At 43.7% G+C, this 19,439-nt stretch overlaps 2 protein-coding genes across 2 annotated transcripts in view; one reads left to right on the top strand and one right to left on the bottom strand.

The window, feature by feature from the left end:
* Positions 1-3,333: 3,333 nt before the first annotated feature.
* Positions 3,334-6,112, top strand: ptges (prostaglandin E synthase; the record flags this gene model as incomplete). Its single annotated transcript, XM_083670460.1, has 3 exons — positions 3,334-3,444; positions 3,606-3,688; positions 5,476-6,112. 3 exons carry the CDS (start codon positions 3,334-3,336, stop codon positions 5,723-5,725), a joined length of 444 nt encoding a protein of 147 aa, XP_083526586.1. The 3' UTR covers positions 5,726-6,112.
* Positions 6,113-10,157: 4,045 nt separating this feature from the next.
* garnl3 (GTPase activating Rap/RanGAP domain like 3) overlaps positions 10,158-19,439 on the bottom strand; it is a 51,250-nt gene continuing 41,968 nt past the window's right edge. The window contains exons 25-31 of the mRNA XM_083670358.1: positions 19,235-19,342; positions 18,361-18,479; positions 17,710-17,845; positions 16,470-16,529; positions 14,236-14,454; positions 13,073-13,193; positions 10,158-12,580 (exon numbers count right to left, since the gene is read on the bottom strand). Coding sequence (XP_083526484.1) covers positions 12,415-12,580; positions 13,073-13,193; positions 14,236-14,454; positions 16,470-16,529; positions 17,710-17,845; positions 18,361-18,479; positions 19,235-19,342 — 929 coding nt within the window. The 3' untranslated portion in view covers positions 10,158-12,414. The remainder of the gene's footprint in view (positions 12,581-13,072; positions 13,194-14,235; positions 14,455-16,469; positions 16,530-17,709; positions 17,846-18,360; positions 18,480-19,234; positions 19,343-19,439) is intronic.

Below are 19,439 nucleotides of genomic sequence, written 5' to 3'. Positions count from 1 at the left end.
ACTGACTCTTTGTGTGTCAGCCTGTGTAGTGATCCTTGTCTGCTTCAACATGATGCAACATCACCCCAAGCAGACCAGATTCTACTGGCTTGGCTATGAATGTTTTATGTTTCAGATTACCAACACTTGAGTGATTCCTCAATTTTCACTGGAGATGTGTGTAACCTTTATGGTAGTCACACCTGTTCTCCAGAAGAATGACCAGATGATGGGAATGGTGTGGTTTAGTGAGTTCTGTTCAGACAGAAATGTCTTGCAATAAAGTGGCTTATCAGCCAGTCGCCACTTTATTTCAAGACATTTCTGTCTGAACTGAACTCACAAAACCACACCATTCCCGTCATCTGGTCATTCTGAGGTGGTAAAGTAGCCGTCCACGGCCCAGGATTAGACCTCTTTGTGTCGTAGAATGACAACATTCCAGTTAAATCCTCATTCCTCTCCTTCTGTTTCTATTCTAGTTAGACCTTATCTTCCTCCTGGGAATCCTCAAACTGAAGAAATCACTGCCTGAACAAAACACAACCACATTCAAAACCACACAGAACACAACTACAGTGTGAATAAAGGAGATATTCTAATGAGGCAAGAGCAGAGGCACCTGTTTACAGTACATGACCATGAACAGGACCTGAACTGAGCCAGGACTGAGCCAGAACAGAGCTACTATACTCAGAGTATAGTTAGAGTAGAGCTGTGCCAAAAGCCATGGATCATATCCTGGATTAAAGAAAGAGACTCACCAGAGCTACAATCACCAGGACTGAATGAAATCGATGAGCATATGCCACACTGAATCATGTGTATTTATGGGCCCTGCTGGCTTCTTCAGTTGGTCTTGGAGGAGTAACTGATGTAAATCTTTACCTTGTGTGTCTGCCTTGCCAGGTCTGCTCTGAGAGGGAGCAGCATGGGAGCAGCTCCGTAAACCTGTGACCTCTCAACTCACAGTGACCTCAGAGTAGCCCTGAAGGCAGGGCTGGCAGCTGTCTGCTGTCGACCGAGAGAGAAGGAGGAGGCACACAACGTCCGTTTCTCTTTCTTCTCGCCTCTCCTGTGCTACAGCCTCCCACTCTCTCAGCCTCAGGCAAAGGTTTCCAACAGGGGAAAGTTGGCACACAAACACATTCACAAGGGAAGACATTCTCACACACACACTCAATTGCTCTCTCAGTCACTCAGAGGCCAGAGTCCTATAAGAGAGAGGTGTGTGTGAGTGAGTCTCTCAGTCTTGCTTATCTCACCTACCCGTCATGTCTGTCTGTCTGTCTGTCTGTCTGTCTGTCTGTGTGTGTGTGTGTGTGTGTGTAAGTGAGTGTGTGTGAATAACAAATGTAACAAGTGTCAACCTGTCATTGTGTGAATACACTGTGCATCAGTGTGTGTGTGTGTGTGTGTGTGTGTGTGTGTGTGTGTGTGTGTGTGTGTGTGTTTGTTTGTTTGTGTGCAGTTGTGTAAATCCACTATGGGCTGTACCATGTGTTCTCAGTTGATTGACATGTTGACTGTGTCAGTGAGCAGATCTAGCCGCAGGGCTGTGGAACTCACGGCATTTCCAGAGGTGTTCCAAGCGGGATACCACAGAGTTACTGGCCTCCACTACATGTCCTCCTTCTCTGATGCTGAGGACTGCTGTGAGGACAACAGTACTAGCAGCTCTCTAACCGTGGACGGTCCGGGACAGGGGACTGACGACTGACACTCAAACACACTTCTCGAATGTGTCGAAACTCTTGCTACTGTACTGACCCCATGCATGGATGTTCATCCAACCATTAAATAAACAAAACCACTTCTGTTGGCTAAATCTCTTGTGTGATCAACAGTGAATTATTTCAACAGCATTTGTCTGTTTATTTTCCTTTTCTCTGAGTGGCGGGATAGGCAGCCTCTCTCATAACGTCAAGAACATCCAACAATAGTGTGGGCTTACCACTGTAGGAATCTCACCCTTGTGAAATAAGATATCTTGCTTATTGTCCAAGAAAAATGGTATTGTGTGGTACACAGAGTACACCGGGTAAATGAAAGGCAGCTCAAATACAACTACATGTTTGAGAGACATACATTTTATACAAGAGGCATCAAAGGTGTGGTGACCTGAAGGTAGGGGTGGTTAACAAATGGCCTGTCCACCCTTCAAGTAGCAGATACTCTTGCAGTTTTAGAGGTGTGGCTGAGACCCCTTATTGAATGTTCCCATGTGGTGACTAGACAGACCTGTTCGATTAGCATTATCATTGATTAAATTTCCTTACACCACCATGGCCCAGACCCATGTACTGTACCATAGTATATACATGCTTCATAGTCCATGCATGCTGTATGGTAGTCCATACTGTACATATTGTATCATAGTTCATACTGTATCATATAACATTTTGTATCATAGTCCATTCATACTGTAGCAATAAGAGGCCCAAAATACGTGTCCCGCGTACGACTGGTAAGCAACAGCCAGTGTCTTGTCTAAACTCACTGCTGCGGAATGCCTTGGCATTGGACTGTTAACATGTGCGTGAAGGGAAAATCTGCTACTTATCTACGCACATAACTCTGCCCTGTAGGAATCTCTAACCAGGACAGGATCCATTTCAGAGTATAGAGGACAACATCTTTCCTTTGGTGGAAAGGAACATTCTCATGGTCCATAAGCATCCTTATTGCTAATCACCCTCTCGCTCTCGTTCGCTCATGTTCACTACAATATGCTTTGTTTTCACAGGCGTGATGTCATATCAGAGTATACCATTAAAACGGCATTCTTAGGCTTTTGATTTCTGTGAGGTTATGGTAAAAGTTATGGAGAACATTGAACAGTTCTTGTGCACATGTTTGAGCAAAAATCATTAGTGCAGTATGCAGAGCCCAACAAGTATCTCAAAGAGCACAAAGCACGCGTCATTTCGCACGCTCAACAACCTCCGGCTGTGGCCGCTACCTGAGCGCGCGCACTGAAAATTCCGAAAGCTAAAAGTTTGCCAATGTGATCCTGTCTTAACGTCTTCACGTATCAATTAAGCACACGTGTTATCAGTGAAATTGCCTGGCATAAATGATTCTATACACACATACACACACACACACACAGAGAGAGAGAGAGAGAGAGAGAGAGAGAGAGAGGGTGGAGGGGGGGGTGGGGGGTGGGGGGGGGGGGGGGGTGGAGGAAGCAAACGTCAGGGAAAGTGAACACAAAAAGGTTTGTCGAGGGGCTCCATCCCTCACACACACTGCCCCGTTCAGCAGCGCAGACACACGCACCTCTCCTTCGGACTCGGAAAACACATCAGCAAAACTTATATATTATTATAAGTATATTAATTTGGAAAAGTAATGATGTTGAGGAACGAGGTTTTTTCATGCTTTGTTTTCTATAGTGTTCTCCTTATACTGAAGATGTACATTATAGCGGTTATCACTGGACAATTGAGGCTGCGTAAAAAGGTGAGTGGCTCCGATCCACAAGTCCCTGTCTATTCTATAAATTATATTTGCCATTACTTATTATATCCTGCATATTCGTTCTAACTTACAGGACTGCTCTATGGCATATGCAACCATTTCATTCTTTAACAGTAATTATGACTCTTCTTCCTCGTGGATAGGCTTTCGCGAACCCCGAGGACGCGATGAAACACGGGGGTTTACAGCATCACAGAGAGGATCCGGACGTGGAGCGCTACCGAAGGTGAGAGCTAAACACATTGATTTAGCCTACTATCTATGTTATAGTGTGTCACGCTATATACATCATCGATATCGGAATAATCTAGGCTAACCGCTGCTCACAAATGTAAAGTGATGGCCAGGCCATAGGATCTAGAATTAAATGGATAATTATTATTACACATTGTCTTCACCTGGACCCGGCTCCTTGGTTGACTTGGCTCCAGATTATTATCGTTTTTAATTTCTGACGCTCGCCCCAGTCTCCTGCAGCCTCGGGGATACGGTGTGTCTGGTTTGTTTTAACTTGTCGGGAAATGATCCAATGCCACTAGGGGAAACAGCTGTTTTTCTAACAGGGAAAACTTTCCTCTGTAATTTTCTACGTCCCGAAGGCCTGACCTGGCCCGTGTATGACAGTAAACAGGCTGAGCTGTGGCATTTACACACATCTAAAGTGTTCCCTTCTCTATTCCCTTCTGGTAGCAATTAAGTCCAAGTCTTAATTAATTAAGTCTTTGCCAAGTGAATGCCGCATTCACTAATCAGAGGGAGTCAGGGGGCATGTATGTCTAAGGCCCACTCCCCTGACTCCCAGCCAGTTGTTTTTACTGATTCTGAATGTGGTTAAGTTCTTATCAGGTCAGGACTCCTACAATAATATTTGTGCAGTGTGCTTTTTAGCCGGAGAGGAAGCTGTTTTATGGTGGGTCCAGTTGGAGCTCCTATTAACCGGACATATTTTGGAGCGGTTACTCTTTTTCAGCTCTGCCAACAGAAAGTCAGTCTACTCTATGGGCTATATTCTGTTTAGTTAACATCCTGTGAGGTCTATTGCAGTTTCATGGATTTCTGTTGAATGATTTGAATGTTAATGCTATATGAATCACCCTCAGTTCTCAGAGTTAAGCAAGGGCTAAGCAACATGATTTTTGTGAAGTACTGTACCATATCTTTTCAGTTCAACCTAGATTTAGTTTTTGATGTAAACAATTAGCAACTAAACTTCCATCGTGTATCTGTAATATATTAGGAAAGGGAACAGCCCTTAGTAACAGTAATAGTTTTCCTCAGCAGTCTCAGCTGACATATTGGTTCTTTAGAGAGATTCCTGAGTGGAATTGTCCTATCTGAGTGAAAGTGTGTGTCAGTCAATGGGGAGGAAACCACTCATGTTGAGGAAACCCTTGATTTGAAAACCAATGTGTGTGTGCGTGTGTGTGTGTGTGTGTGTGTGTGTGTGTGTGTGTGTGTGTGTGTGTGTGTCAGGCATGTCTCAGTGCAGCCCTGTCTCACAAGGATGGATGTACTTTTCCCTGTTGTTCATCACCCGTATTGGGTCATGGAGAAAGTTCCCTGTGCGTGAGCTGTGATGACGCAATAATGTGGTTGATATTTTGGCTGAAGCACTCTGCATGGTTGGTTAAGATCCAGGAAGTTGAGTCAGAATATACAGTATGCTTCAGCAACGTGGTTTTAATGAAAACCAGATGCAATAGGAGTTATGGGTGTATGCTGTCTCTCTGACTGTGGACCTAAGCTACGAGAATGACGAATACTCTATACACATTTTCTACTCCCTTGACCTTTCAGTGGAATTTTATCCACCCAGATTAGTCTCAGTAAGATACAAATCTATATTACACTTGTGTGTTGGTAAATGGGCCGCTCAAACCCTACCATGATTTCTTACCCTTATGCATCACCCTGAAGCTGGAAAAAATATCTCTGATGGCCTATTGCAGATAAAATAAGTGAAACCCTGTAAGGCCATAGCTCTCTCTCATTTGGTTTCTTTCTGTGTTTCAGGGCTCACCGGAACGACATGGAGAACATCTTCCCCTTCCTGTTTCTGGGAGCAGTCTACTCCCTGACGGGGCCGTCTCTGTCAGTGGCGCGCGCTCACTACCTAGTCTTCTTCCTGGGTCGCATGGTGCACAGTGTGGCCTACCTGTTTGCCCTGCGGCCGCCCACGCGTTCCCTAGCGTATGTCATCGCCCAGGTGCCCTGCGTCTCCATGGCCGTCCAGATCCTCATGGTGGTGGCCTCATACGCGTGACATACCTTAGTAGGGGTTGTAATGTCGTGATGTTCTGTCTCTCTTGATGACTGGATCAATCTGTGACTTTGAGATTGATGGCCATGACAGAGGACACTCCTCATAGGAGGGATGCATCGCCTACAAAAGAAATACAAAAGATACAAAAGTCGTCAGACTTGTTTCTCAGCCGTAGGATAGGAATGCTCACTTCTGTAAAACGTATGCTCTGAAATGAAGTCAGTACTGTACTCTTGTACATCAATACTGTATCTGTGCTGTATGTGTGTATATAACATGCTATGCAATTATGCAATGTTGAAGTATTTAACCTTCCTCTGATCTGCCACTATTTAAAGAGAAGATATATTTGTGTTGCCATGATTTTTCACAGATGAAGGTTATTGTTTTGTTTTGTCCTAACATGTTTCATATTACTCAAGTGACCTTTAAAAGGAAAATGTAAATGTGAGATATACGCAGTTATACTGTATGTTAGTTCAGTATGTTGGTTACTCTGTTTACAAAGCATTGACCACCATGCTGCTACCCCATCAGAGGTTATGATGACCAGAGATATCCAGTGCGACTGTTGCTGTGTCTATGGAAGCTACTTAGAACTGCTCCATATATAGTATGTTTCAACTGTTGACTCAACATTTGAGTATTTAGTGTTGAACAAAGTCATAATGGATGGTTTGATGATAAATGCTCGGTAGAGAAGTGTTCTACACGGCAGCCTTTTGAGGCTCAGTGGAGCAGACGTTATTTTCAAAACCTTTGTTTCAGTCAAGCATCATTACTACACAAGATGAGATGAGATTAATCTCAACTTGGCCTGAAGTTTGCTGTTCTATAGTATATTTCATTACTATACTCACTTTATATATGTTTGATTTTGAAAGTAATTTCTTTGACTGTGTACTTTATTTTGGAATGCTCATAATGTTGAATGTGCAAATAGATGTTTTTGGCAATGTACTGTATAGTGCACTTGGGAGCCAATGTTTTAGAGAAAGTAAAACAATTTACACAAAGAATTAGGTCTGTTAGTCTCACTCTTTATTTTATTGCACATTCTGAGTGGATAGAAAGTCTGTCTGTCTGTAATAAACACATCCAAAGGCTCCCTAGCTTGAACAAAACAAAATTAACCCTCATACTATTCATTTGTCTAATAAATGGGTACTTAAGGATTAATTTTGTTTTCTTAAATCTCTACTAGGGACCATAATATTCATGTGCACACAGCTTTAGCCGGCCACTACAGGCACACGTATCCTATAAGTGACTGGCCTGTAATATTCATTTGGCTAGGCAGTGGCTCCTCTACTGGGAGACATTGTGTTCTCTGGCTGGGGGAGAGAAAGTGCTGTGGCTGGGATGGAGTGATTTTTCTGGCCCCTCTCTGTGTTTGACGATCCAGTGGCACAGGGCTTAGTTCCAACATTCCTTTGCCTGTTATGTAAGGTCCTGAGCTTGGCTGTGTCCATAGGAAGGGGCCGGGGTGGGGTGGGGTGGGGTGGGAGGGGTAGGGGGTAGGGGGGGGGGGGTACAGGGAACAAGCAGGAGAACGCTCCATCATGTATGCTGGTAATACACACATACATGTTTTGTTGACTCTTCTCTTGCACTCATTCAAATACACTCTCATGTTCACAAATGGATATCCACTTACTGTTACCATATGTAGACACACATTCATAATGGGGCTGTCAGTCGATACAAATGAGTTGATTAATACACAGGACAGATACAAATCTAGTGGAAGCTAATTACAACATTTCTATGACAACAAATGCCACCAGGATGGTTAGCTAGCTGCTGTTGTCTAACTCGAGGTCAGTGTTTGTCCCCTCTCAGGTTATAACATTAGTTAGCCTACTCATTTAGACAAATGTAAACAGAATTTCAGTGACTGTTGGCAACTATAGATTTTCCATCTATCTACCTATACGCTACCTTCTGGCCATCATGGTCCATCCTACGATCTCACTTTCTTTCAACTACCTAGCAAATCTATCTGTCTATCATCCAAACCATCTTATAAGACTACTTATAAGATAAGAGACTACTTATTTTTGTAGTTTACAGTTGTATTTTGTTGCCTTAGCGATTTTTTTCAAATTATTAGACAAAAAAATGAAGTGGTGCCTAAACAATGAGTGGGGGAGCAGTCGAGCACTTTACAAGTTAATGCACCACATCAACCGCTTATATGACTGATGTCTAAAGTCACATTGATTTGAGGCGCAAGACCACAGAATTAATATTGCGTCCTACTAGTCCACAATAAAATGTTTTATCATCACCACATCATAAGCTCCACAGAGGATGTCGGAGGTGTATGGATTAACAGGTAATACTCTGTAATGGTGTATTACTGAACAATGCAGTCAGGTTCTGAGTTAAATGTTACTTGTGGAAGCAGGGCAGCGGGGCGAGCCCTGTCTTGCCCCACTCCGTGAGTGTCAGTGGGGTTTCCTGGTTGGGACCTGTCTGTATCCCCAGGCAGAGCACATGGGGAGGGACAGAGGAACCTCCTCCTTGCTGCTACAGTATCCTCTCCTCACGAGATGAACCCAAGGAGCTACTCATCTGAACACCACAGACCACAGTGCAGGGAGGGAACCTACAGTAACAACAACATTACTGATGTTCATGGATTTAATAACTAACACAGTGCTGTTGCCCCCCCCACCCCCCCCCCCCCCCCTCCCCCTTCTTTCAATAATACTAAATCAAAGCAAGTAGATGATGACCTGTGATGTGTGATCTGTAGCCCATCGTGCTGTCCGGTAACATGTGTGATAATACCTGCTACCTGACTGCTTTATAATGGTGATCTCATATTTCTTTTTGGTTGTAATATTAGCGTCGGATCTTATAAGACAAAAGTCATCTGAAGATCTGCAGGAGGCAAAATCAGTTCTGTGTACTATGTGTGTACGTGTGCGTGTGCGTGTGTGAATGCGATAGCTCCATCAAGTGGACAAACCAGTGTATAACATTCTTCCATTTAAAGAGACCGTATCTTTCCCAAACCTAAGAGCATTAAGTGTGGCTTTGTTAATCATATATTTACATTTACATTTATGGCATTTAGCAGACGCCTTTATACAAAGCAACTTACAACAAATACATTTGTTTAAGTAAGTGAATCATCTATCCAACAGTCATCATATGACAAAGTAATCAATGAACATTCAGTGATCAATGATCAATACATGAACATTTCATTACAGGGTAGTTCAGGTCAGTTAGAGTTCAATCCCATGGTGTCTACCAATTATCAGCTTTACCAGTCTAGAATCAAAACCACACAGTTACAAACAAAGGGCAGAGTGATTTAATTGCTTTTTGGCTAAAACACTCAAACTTTTGGAACAAGTACAACTGGAGCCAGGCCAAGAACACTAAGACAGACAGACTTGTGGGTTCTTGCATGATTGTAACAATGTAACATTGTCTTCTGCAAAACATTGTGAGCAATTAAAGAATTGTGAGAGGACAAACATAATCTTCAGATATTGGTCTTTGGATTGGCACTGGCACTCCCAGGGTGAGCAGACTGACAGACAGACAAAAGGGGGGTCAGGGCATTAAGGAAAAGGGAAAGTGCACTGAAAACACTTCACCCATTTATATGTCACTTAGAATGCTGTATGGTTGAGAAGGAAAAAAGTGCAGTGTGTATATTTCTGTGTGTATGTTTATGTGTGTATGTTTATGTGTGTACTGTATGTGTGTGTTTGCTTCTTCGCTTGTGTTGGCTGTATGGGAGCTGCTGTCACAGTGAGATAGATGAGTCTTCTCAGGAGAGGTGAGGGTTCAATCGCTGTGGAGACTGTGATCAGCTACCAAGGTAACCATCAGCTCACAGGTGACAGGGGCCTTGGCATAGTCATTCATCAGAGAGAGAGAGAGAGAGGGGGGGGGGGTGCAGGTGGGGGGGTGAGAGAGGTGAAAGAGATCCCACTGAAAAATAAATGATAACCCAAGCTCCCGACTGTCAACATTTATAGCAATGCTTCCCAAACACACACACACACACACATACACACACACACACACACACACACACACACACACACACAAACACACCTGTGTAAGCCCAACAGGTCTCAGGAGCAGAGCTGAAGCAGACACCAGATGTGTACTAACAAGAGGGTTATACAGACTTGACCTGCTAATATGCTCCCAATCCTTCTCTCAGTCTCTGTTGCCATCCCTCCAGGATCCAGGCAGATAGAGAGCAGTTATTCCATGTATGACAGCTCATGCATCATGGGAAATGTAGTTTATGCAGGTAGATCTATGTGCCCACAAACAGCACTTTATCGTGAATGACAAACCTGTTCAGATAAAGACAACTCCACTACAATTGGTTCAAATTTCATAAATATTTATTATATATCAATGAACAGAAATTACTACTTTCACAGCAGTGGTCTACAGCACTTGTTCAAATAATTGTTAAAATAATAATAATAATAATAATAATAATAATAATAATAATATTAATAATAATATTAATAATAATAATAATAATAATAATAATAGTTCAGTTTTGTTTGAGGCCACATTTGAAACACAAACATTTACAAGTAGTACTTGGCATTAAAAACGATGGCGATACAATATTTTAAGACACTTGGTGTTTTTTTTATTATTTTTCTTTCGTTTTGATATCACAGAGGTTCAGCAACAGTCTAAACAGTAAATATTGATTTAGATACAAAAACCACTGCGAAAACGTCAAGGGGCGGGACAACGTAACAGGGTTTACGGATGTAAAGGAGAAGGAAACAGGAATAACGATCAAAGTGATAGAAGCAGTATTACAAACCTCAACCGTCAGACATCCCCCCCCCATTCACCTACACTCATTAGGAACCATAATAATAAATAACAAGTAGAATTCCATTGTAAAAATATCCCCCAATTTTTTCCCTTTTTTTCCACCCCGGGTTGCGTAATAGTATTGAAGGAGTTCACATTGAGACAGGCAAATACAGAGAGAAACAGAGGAGAAAGGTGTGGGAGAGAGAGGGAGCAGGGGACAGGAGGAGCTCATGCAAGATTATAGGAGGGGTGCCATGTCGTGAGACAACCACACAAGGGCGTGTACATAGTCAAAATCTCTCCCTAACACTGCTCTCAGGTTGTAGTTGAATACTCCTCAGTAATATGACCCTGACCTGTTTCGCAATGTAATCTGAGAGCTGCAAAGTGTCTTACTGGCTCATTAATGTTATCCTACTCATTGGGACTAGTTCGATCTCTCTGCTATCAGAGGGTTAAGTGTTATGGCTGCCTCTGTGCGGTTTCGGCTGACTCCTCATGCATCAGACTGTTGTCTTTTAATGTCCTATTGCACTTGGTGAGTTATGCCTTGCTCCTACTGAAGACACAGAGCTGGAGACGGGAGAGGTCCTTACACACAGGTAAGTGATCCAGAGGTCTCTCTCAACCCTCCACGCCTCCACCCAGTACTACTGACTATCTCATGCTACCACACACAACAGTGTGAATATGGCCTTCTGACCCTGTCTGCATCCACACATCATCAATTCTCCAAGGCTGTGACCTGTGTATTGGAGACTTCTTTAATGTTGCAGTTCTGTAATGATGTGGACCCCATGGTTTCATAGGGATGGCAAGCCAAAGAGATAGTAGGATATTTGTAGCAAAGGCATGTCATGCAGGCATTTCTGGGAGCCCTTGACCTTAGGGGCATTGTTTTGTGCGCACGTGTGTGTGTGTGTGTGTGTGTGGGGGGGGGGGGGTATGTTTACTGTGTGCATTTGACTCTATATTGATTGAACATAGCTCAAAGAGTCACAGTGGGATGTTATCTACAGAGGGCTATGACTGCTACTGTCAGAGACCAGCCAATCTGAGGCGACTGGTGGCTGATGGGAGTTGTAGTTCACTGGGAAATGGCACTTGTGGGAGACTCTGCCTCCAGCCCTGTCTAACTGCATACTGTGAGTTGAGAGGAAATAACAAGACTAACAGACATGAAGAGCATAAAACATCATACATTTACTAAATATGTGAATAAAATATGTATTATAATATATCTAAAGGCATACATGTCTGTCAATGTGTATGCATCTTAATGTATAAATAGATGTACACATACATATGCATATATTATACTACATTTGAAAGTGGAAATAATAATCACATAATATACAACAAATGTTAAGCCATAGTAACTTCAAGAGGGCATTTTAAACACAGATTGTTGTCGTGCCTTGGTGCGTTGATTTACATTCAGTTTTGGTTTTGATTAAACCTTTAACATATCTAGTTGTCTGAACTCTGAACAAACCACACCACCTTAGAGATGACCTCTTCGTTTCTTTGGGTTATTCGCTGCGGTGCAACACACACAGACACACACGCACACGCACACGCACACGCACACGCACACACACACACACACACACACACACACACACACACACACACACACACACTGTGGCTGTGGGACCGCTAACGAAACACACACACGCACACACACATCTTTACACTTCTACTATACCCACCACGCCTGAGGATGAGGACCCAGACCACAGAGATAAAAACTAAACAAAAACAAAAAGAAAATCAACAAACAACAAACCTAACCAACCAAAACAAAAATGACAAAAGGAGGAGAGCAGAGGAGGTGGGCAGAGACGTGGATAGTGGGATTGTCTTCACTTTAGGTCTAGGATGTCTTCTTCGAAGGAGGTGGAGAGGGTGAAGGGGCTGGCCAGGGGCGGGCTCTCCTCTCTCAGCACTGCCTTCTCTTGCTCCGCCTCTGAGCTGGACGAGCAATGCCGTTGGACATCTGAATCCGTGTCAGCTGACTCTGAGCCCATCCTGATTGGACACAAAGAAAGGAATTACATATACCCAGATCTGACAAGGAGTTGGGTAAAAATCCTACATGAATGCAAATTGTATTTATTTGATTTTATTTAACCTTTATTTATACAGGGGAAACACACTGAGAACAAGGACTCTTTTGCAGGTGCACCCTGTCCACAATATTAACACAATAACTAAACAACACATACAAAATACAACACAGTTTAATACAGAAATCAATACATCATATAAAACTACAATATTAGGAAAAACAATCACATCTTTCACCAAGGAGGTCCTCAATTAACACCCTAAATTGCCCAAGCGGCACCAGAACATCCAACTGAATTTTTTCCCAAGATTATTCCAGCATTTTGGTGCACCATAACTAAAAGCAGATTTACCCCATTTGGTGGAGACATGAATGCTGTTTGTATGTATTACAATGATAATGATGATGGTGATGATGATGATGGTGGTGGTGAAGATGAAGACGTGGGTCACCTGTCGCTGCTGGTGGAGGTCAACGGCCGTGCCTTGGGCTCTTCCTCAGTGGTCTTCTTGCTCATCTTCCTCTGTTTGACTGTGCTGCTGTCAGACTTCCCACTAGGCTCCTCAGTCAGACCTGAGGAAACAGAGTAGAGACACTTGTAAGTGACAGAACAACACTGAATGTAAATTCCTCATATTGGAACGCTAGGATTCTTTGCCACCTTGTACTCTGACAGACATAAAACAATCCGAAAAGAAAGAGCACTCATTATTTCATGGGAATGATGATCTTGTTTATATTGTGTCTATGTAAATCCCTCTGTATGTTCTATGTACTGATGCACTGATGCAGTCCTAAATTCTAATAGCTCTAAGGGGACAAATACAGTTGGATGAAATTCAATTGAATTTATTGATAAGAGTGAGGGTAATAAGGCCACTTTAGATGGTTACCATTTTCATGTATATGTCCCGTTATTCCACCGTGCATACGCTCATCAAATGTCATTATTTAGCGATGTTGGAGCCCCATAGTTTTCCTAACCGAAAGCCTACGTTTACTTCCTGGTGTAGGATAACGATGCGTCAAATTCGTCATCAAATCACTCAATGAACTTTTGACCCCGCTCTGCCGTGCCTGAGGGTCCCAGAGAGCACTACGCACCAGCTGTGCTGATGACTTTGCACCTTGAGCTGTTGAGTGAATAGATTGCCCGGAAGTCAAATGACTTTGGTGAGGAGGAGGACACTTTCTCTCTAGACAACAACAACAACAACTACTACCTAGCTGGACAATAACTTATATTGTAAACGCCGTATTGACTTGGGAATTGTGGGTGCTGTCGTAATTTAATCAGACGAGGGGGTATAGTGAGATATCTTCAAAAAGTGGACATTTAGAACTGCGTTTTTTTGGAGAATGTATCTGGGGGTGGACGGAAATGAAAACAATAATAACAGATGGATCTGGAGTAAAATAACCCTTTAATTATCCTTGCGCCTAAGGATGACTGCCTGACACCATCTAGCTCACAAACACCCTACTGTATCTATAATATAATATATGCACATTTAGCTGACGCTTTTATCCACAGCGTCTTACATTGCAGTGAGTGCATACATTTTTCAGGATATATGGTCCCACACAGTTGGTGTTTCAGATGCTCCTGACTTACCCAGCAGCTCCTTGCGGGTGCGGCTAGCGATCTCTTTGATCTCCATGCGGGACAGTGAGAGGGAGTGTGTGGCTGGGAGGAGGGGGGCGGGGGCCACCATGGTGGGGGCAGGGGCCGTCACCACCTTGTTGACCAGGGGAGACTTGAGGGGCCTCTCGATACTGCGGCCCACCAGGTTACTCAATGGGATCTTAAAGATGTGCTTACACGCTGCCTCGCCTGAGAATGGGAGTGGGGGGGGGGAGGAGAGAGAGAAAGAGAGAGAGAGAGAGATAAAGAGAGGGAGGGGGTGGGGATGATAGTAAAGGGGATGGAGGGAGACAGAGAGAGAGAAATGGGGAGGGGGGTGATAGTAAAGGGGATGGAGGGAGACAGAGAGAGGGAGAGATGGGGGGGGGGGGTGATCGTAAAGAGAGTGCATGAAAGATCAGAAGAAAGAGACAGAGACCAAGAGTGGGAATGGATGGAGAAGGGGAGATACAAAGAGAGATATCAGAGTGTGAGAAAGTCATGATGTTGTTGACTAACAGCGATTATGTTATTATGGGGACTGAGGTTGAAATAAGTCTACTAGTAACAATGTCTCCAGATAATACAGGACACACACGTACATTTTCACGTACACGTAAATTTCCTGAATTTCCCCTAGGGATAAATAAAGTTTCTATCTATCTATCTATCTATCTACATTCGTTTTGGATGCTTAGCTGTAAGGGCAGAAGAACTTCAACTGTACAATAGACTCAAACGCCCATGTTCAAATGAAGACGCCTCTATCTAAACTGATTAATAGCCCTACTCTGCAACACAGTGTCTGATCTTATTATGAATTCATCATTGCTGTCTGTCATATCATCATAGTGTAATATGACCACTCAGTTACAGCCATTACAGCTGGACATCCATTATTCATCATTTAGAATCAATAATTAAAAGACTGTTTGAGTAAAATTAATTGGGTGCTTAGCATCTTTGAAACTGTGTCTCCCTATTCCAATAGCAGTTGTGTATTAGCATGCACCGCTCAATTTGGACACCAGGGGGTGATCATACCCTGATGCAACATTGGGCTTGATAAAAACAGGATGGAATACTAACAGACACAGCTATGTGATTGAATCAATGGGGAGGCTGCACTGCGCAAAAAAAGACCCTCTATCTCAAATGTCACAGGGTCAAAGGTGAGGAAAACAGCATACAGGGAGAGAGAGGGTCACTGCTATTGTTTTGACAGGTCCACCATGATGCAGGCCGCCTCTCTCCCCTTACAATACCAGATGAAGGCAAATGGTAATATAATACACCAAATATATCAAACAAGCATGCAACCATCTGGAATATTGAATCACATGGATCTATATATTCCACATGCGTTTCTGCACCAGGGGAAATCACTTTTGTCAGTGATGGGGGATTTGGACTAGTGTTGTACTGAACAAAATGATATGACTGTACTGTACTGAATGTTTGAATTGTTATGTAATGTTAAGTTCAATTGTCCAAATCTGAACATCGCATCATGAATGGCTCTGGTTCCAGATGTGTAGGTAGCCATTAAAGGTGGTCTGGATGTTCATACAACAGCATCCTGTTTGCATTACTGATGTGATTCCATCAAATGGAAAACAACCACCCCATAGAGCAGAAACGGCAGGCATAGGCGGTTAGAGGATAGCATTTTTGTCAGTGCCCCCCCCCCCCCCCCCTCCCTCCCCCCATCCTCCCGACCAATCCCCCCAGATTGTGGCACCTCTATTTGGACCACCACTTTGGATCGGAGAGGGGCTTTGACAAAAGTATCCATGGCGACAGTGCAATCTGTAAATCATGCTGCGGCAGACGTGTCTTCTCCTCCCCTCTGTCTCTCTCTTTCTCTCTCTCTCTCTTCAGTCTCACTCTCTCCCTCACACGCATTCTCCCCTTTTCTCTCATACATGCATCTATCCCCCCCCACTCTCATGCTCCTTTCATTTTTATCCTCCATTTCTCTGTCTCATCTTTCTCTCATTCTCTCTCTCCATCTCTCACTCTCAGAATCTCCCTTCACACTGCTTCAGAATAAAAGAGAGAAGGGGGGTTGGGGAAGACACAACGTCCACTTGACATTCAACCAACGTTCAGTCAACATGCCGCTTTATTAAAACAAAGGTGAGTTTCCAACGTGCATGTTAGTGGGGCAGCATATGCAGCATGTTGCACAAACTGAGGAGGAGTTTGGGAGACTCCTGAAGTACCTTCTGCATCCTTAGACATGTACAGGGAAAGCTTGGTACCATAGGGGATCCGTATAGAATCTGAACCAGGGACGAAGAAGAGGATTATACAATACACACTCACAGTCTCTCTCTCTCTCTCACTCTCACACACACACACACACACACACACACACACACACACACACACACACACACACACACACACACACACACACACACACACACACACACACACACACACACACAAATACACCCCACCCAGTATGACACAGTACACACAGACATTTCTTGGGAATCTCCTCCAGGGCTGAGAAGTCCCAGTGTTGGAGAAACACAAGCCCCAAGACTGAAGTTCACCAATCAAGGAAAAACAGGAAGCATACAGACAAATGTGTCCCATCCTACCCTTATAACCTTGCCCAAACCTATAGCCCAGCAGAGCTTCCATGCAAAACCTAACACCAAGTCAAACACACCAGAACCTTTTGGCGTAAGCTACCTACAGTACAGCAGTCCCGTCAGGACGAGAGAAAAGGGCGCCTCTGATGACACAAATGTCTGGCCTGACAGGAGGGCGTTGAGGAATGTTCACAGATTTGTGTTGTTTTCACCTCAGTGATTATGATGATGATGATGATGATGATGAGTCTCTCTGCTCTGTGGCCCTATGGTCATTAGATTTACCACCAGTGTGTCTAACAATAACACTATGTCCTTACAGATGAAAGTCAATGTGCAAAAAACAGATTGACCAGCCGCCACCTTCCTCTGTCTGTCTGTCTGATCACAACCGAATGACGTCCTTGTGTATCATTAAAAAGCCTCCCCTCATGGTGACTCATAAATACGTCCTATTTTAGACAGCAATATCAATTTAGACAGACTGAGGGGAGAAGGGTACCTTCATTTTCCAAAGTGAGACAAGTGTAGGAGAAAGGGCTGGGGGGATGGGAGAGAGGGTCGGGAGGAGGGTTAATATTGAGCTCCCTCCCTCCTTTCAAGAGGGATAGCCTGTCTCTGACAAGTGGTTGGGTCCACCTGACTGGGAGTATGTGATTGCAGGTTCTTACACAGGGACTCCTGCGCTATGTTGCTGATATATCAGCTCACCACCCCTCTGCAGAGGCAATACACAGGATTCTCCCTGAGGTGGAACCACAACTTAAATAGTAGTTTCTCAACTGGGACCAAGTAAAAACGTGTGTTTTGAAATACATTTGAAACAACTGAAAAATACAAGTATAGAGTTGTCACTTACCGTCGCCAAGTGGCGAGGGGAACACAGGCATCTCGTAGCCGGTGGGCGTCTGTGGGGAACTCTGGGAACTGGTGTCCCTGGAGCTGCAGTTGGAGGCAGAGTTTACCGGAGCAGACGACACAAAGTAGATGTCCGACTGAGAGAGAGAGAGAGAGAGAGAGAGAGAGAGAGAGAGAGAGAAGAGAGAGAGAGATGGGGAGAGAGAGGGAGAGAGAGACGAAGAAGGGAGGAGAGGGCGGCTGTTTAGTTAAATAATGCCATCATCTCCGAATACAAACTGCTGATGCAGTATGTTGTAGATTGGTAAAGATTCACCGTTGTCTGTCTGTAATGTTCCTTTGTGTATGAATAATGTGTACATTATTGTTTTCATGTGTGGTCCCTGCTTGCAAACCAAATTTCCCACTGGGGCAATAAAGATTGATTGAAACCGGTGTGCTGAGTCTGCTTCCACACACCAGTGTAAGGTCATGTTATGTGGATGGTACAATTCTATGCTGCTGTATTCTAGTATTCTAATTGATTCTATTCTATGGTGATAGTAGTCATAGTGGCAGTCTGGTTGACCATCTGTCTGTTCTTTTGGCACAGTTATGAATGGTGTGTTACTGTGGAAGCAGTCACTACCGCCTGTCAGTAACACACACTCACCCTGGACGCAGTCAGCTGCAGCTCCGGAACCACGGCTGTGTACACCAGGTTGCCGTTGACGACCAGCCGGATCTCGATGGAGTCTGTTGTGAAGGCCAGGATGTAGGGGAATGCACACACTGCAACACACAACAACTTCTGTTTAATAAAGAATGTATTGAAGAATAAAATAATATTTAGGCAGTAATGCCAAAGGAGGCATGATTTATTGTCAATATTGTCACGAGGAGGGGGGAGTTGTTAGGCACGACTCACAGCAGAGTCCAGCCAACCCTTACGAAGTACAATATTGATGATAAATCACGGCCTCAAGGGCATTATTGCTTTTATACCAGGGTTACACAACAAATCTGAAAATTGTGACAAGAAAACAATGCTTCAAGTATTTATTTTGTGATAGATTGTGGTGTTTTCCAGCCTGCACTGAAATATATACGTAGTTCCCAAAACTACAAATGTTGTCAAGGGAACGTGATACACAAATCTATTGCGGCGTAGGAATATCATAATAGGTCATTTAAGCGTGACATTATCGTTATTAAATCACGGCTTCTAACGCCTCTTGGCTAATCACAATGCTGGTTTTCATCAAGCCAACAACATGATTCAAACACACTGTGAGGAAATTGACATTAAATGGCTCATATTAGATATTGTTTCAGGTTTTTCATTACTTGCATCAACACACACACACACACACACACAGACACACAGACACACAGACACACACACAGACACACAGACACACAGACACACACACACACAAACACACACACACACACACACACAAAGACAGTGGATGGCCGCCTGTGGCCACCCGCCATGTAGTATTGAGACCACTTAGGGGATGGGGCTGGTTGCCGTGGTTACTCACCAATGGCGTTGGGCATCTGATTCCAGCTGAAGTGGAAGTCGGAGGCGTTGGACTGGATCATGGGGGTAGAGCCGTTAAACGGACACACCTTCTTGTAGATACAGATATCTGCACAGGTCAAAGGTCAGACATCCTGTATTATTACAACCAAGCAGAATCAATTTGTATCTAATCAAAGGAAAGTTATAACTATCAGCTGCCTGCC

The sequence above is a fragment of the Argentina silus genome (genome assembly GCF_951799395.1).
Source record: "Argentina silus genome assembly, chromosome: 5".
NCBI lineage: Eukaryota > Metazoa > Chordata > Actinopteri > Argentiniformes > Argentinidae > Argentina > Argentina silus.
Note: the sequence above shows the minus strand (reverse complement) of the source record. Positions and strands in the feature narration are given on the sequence as shown.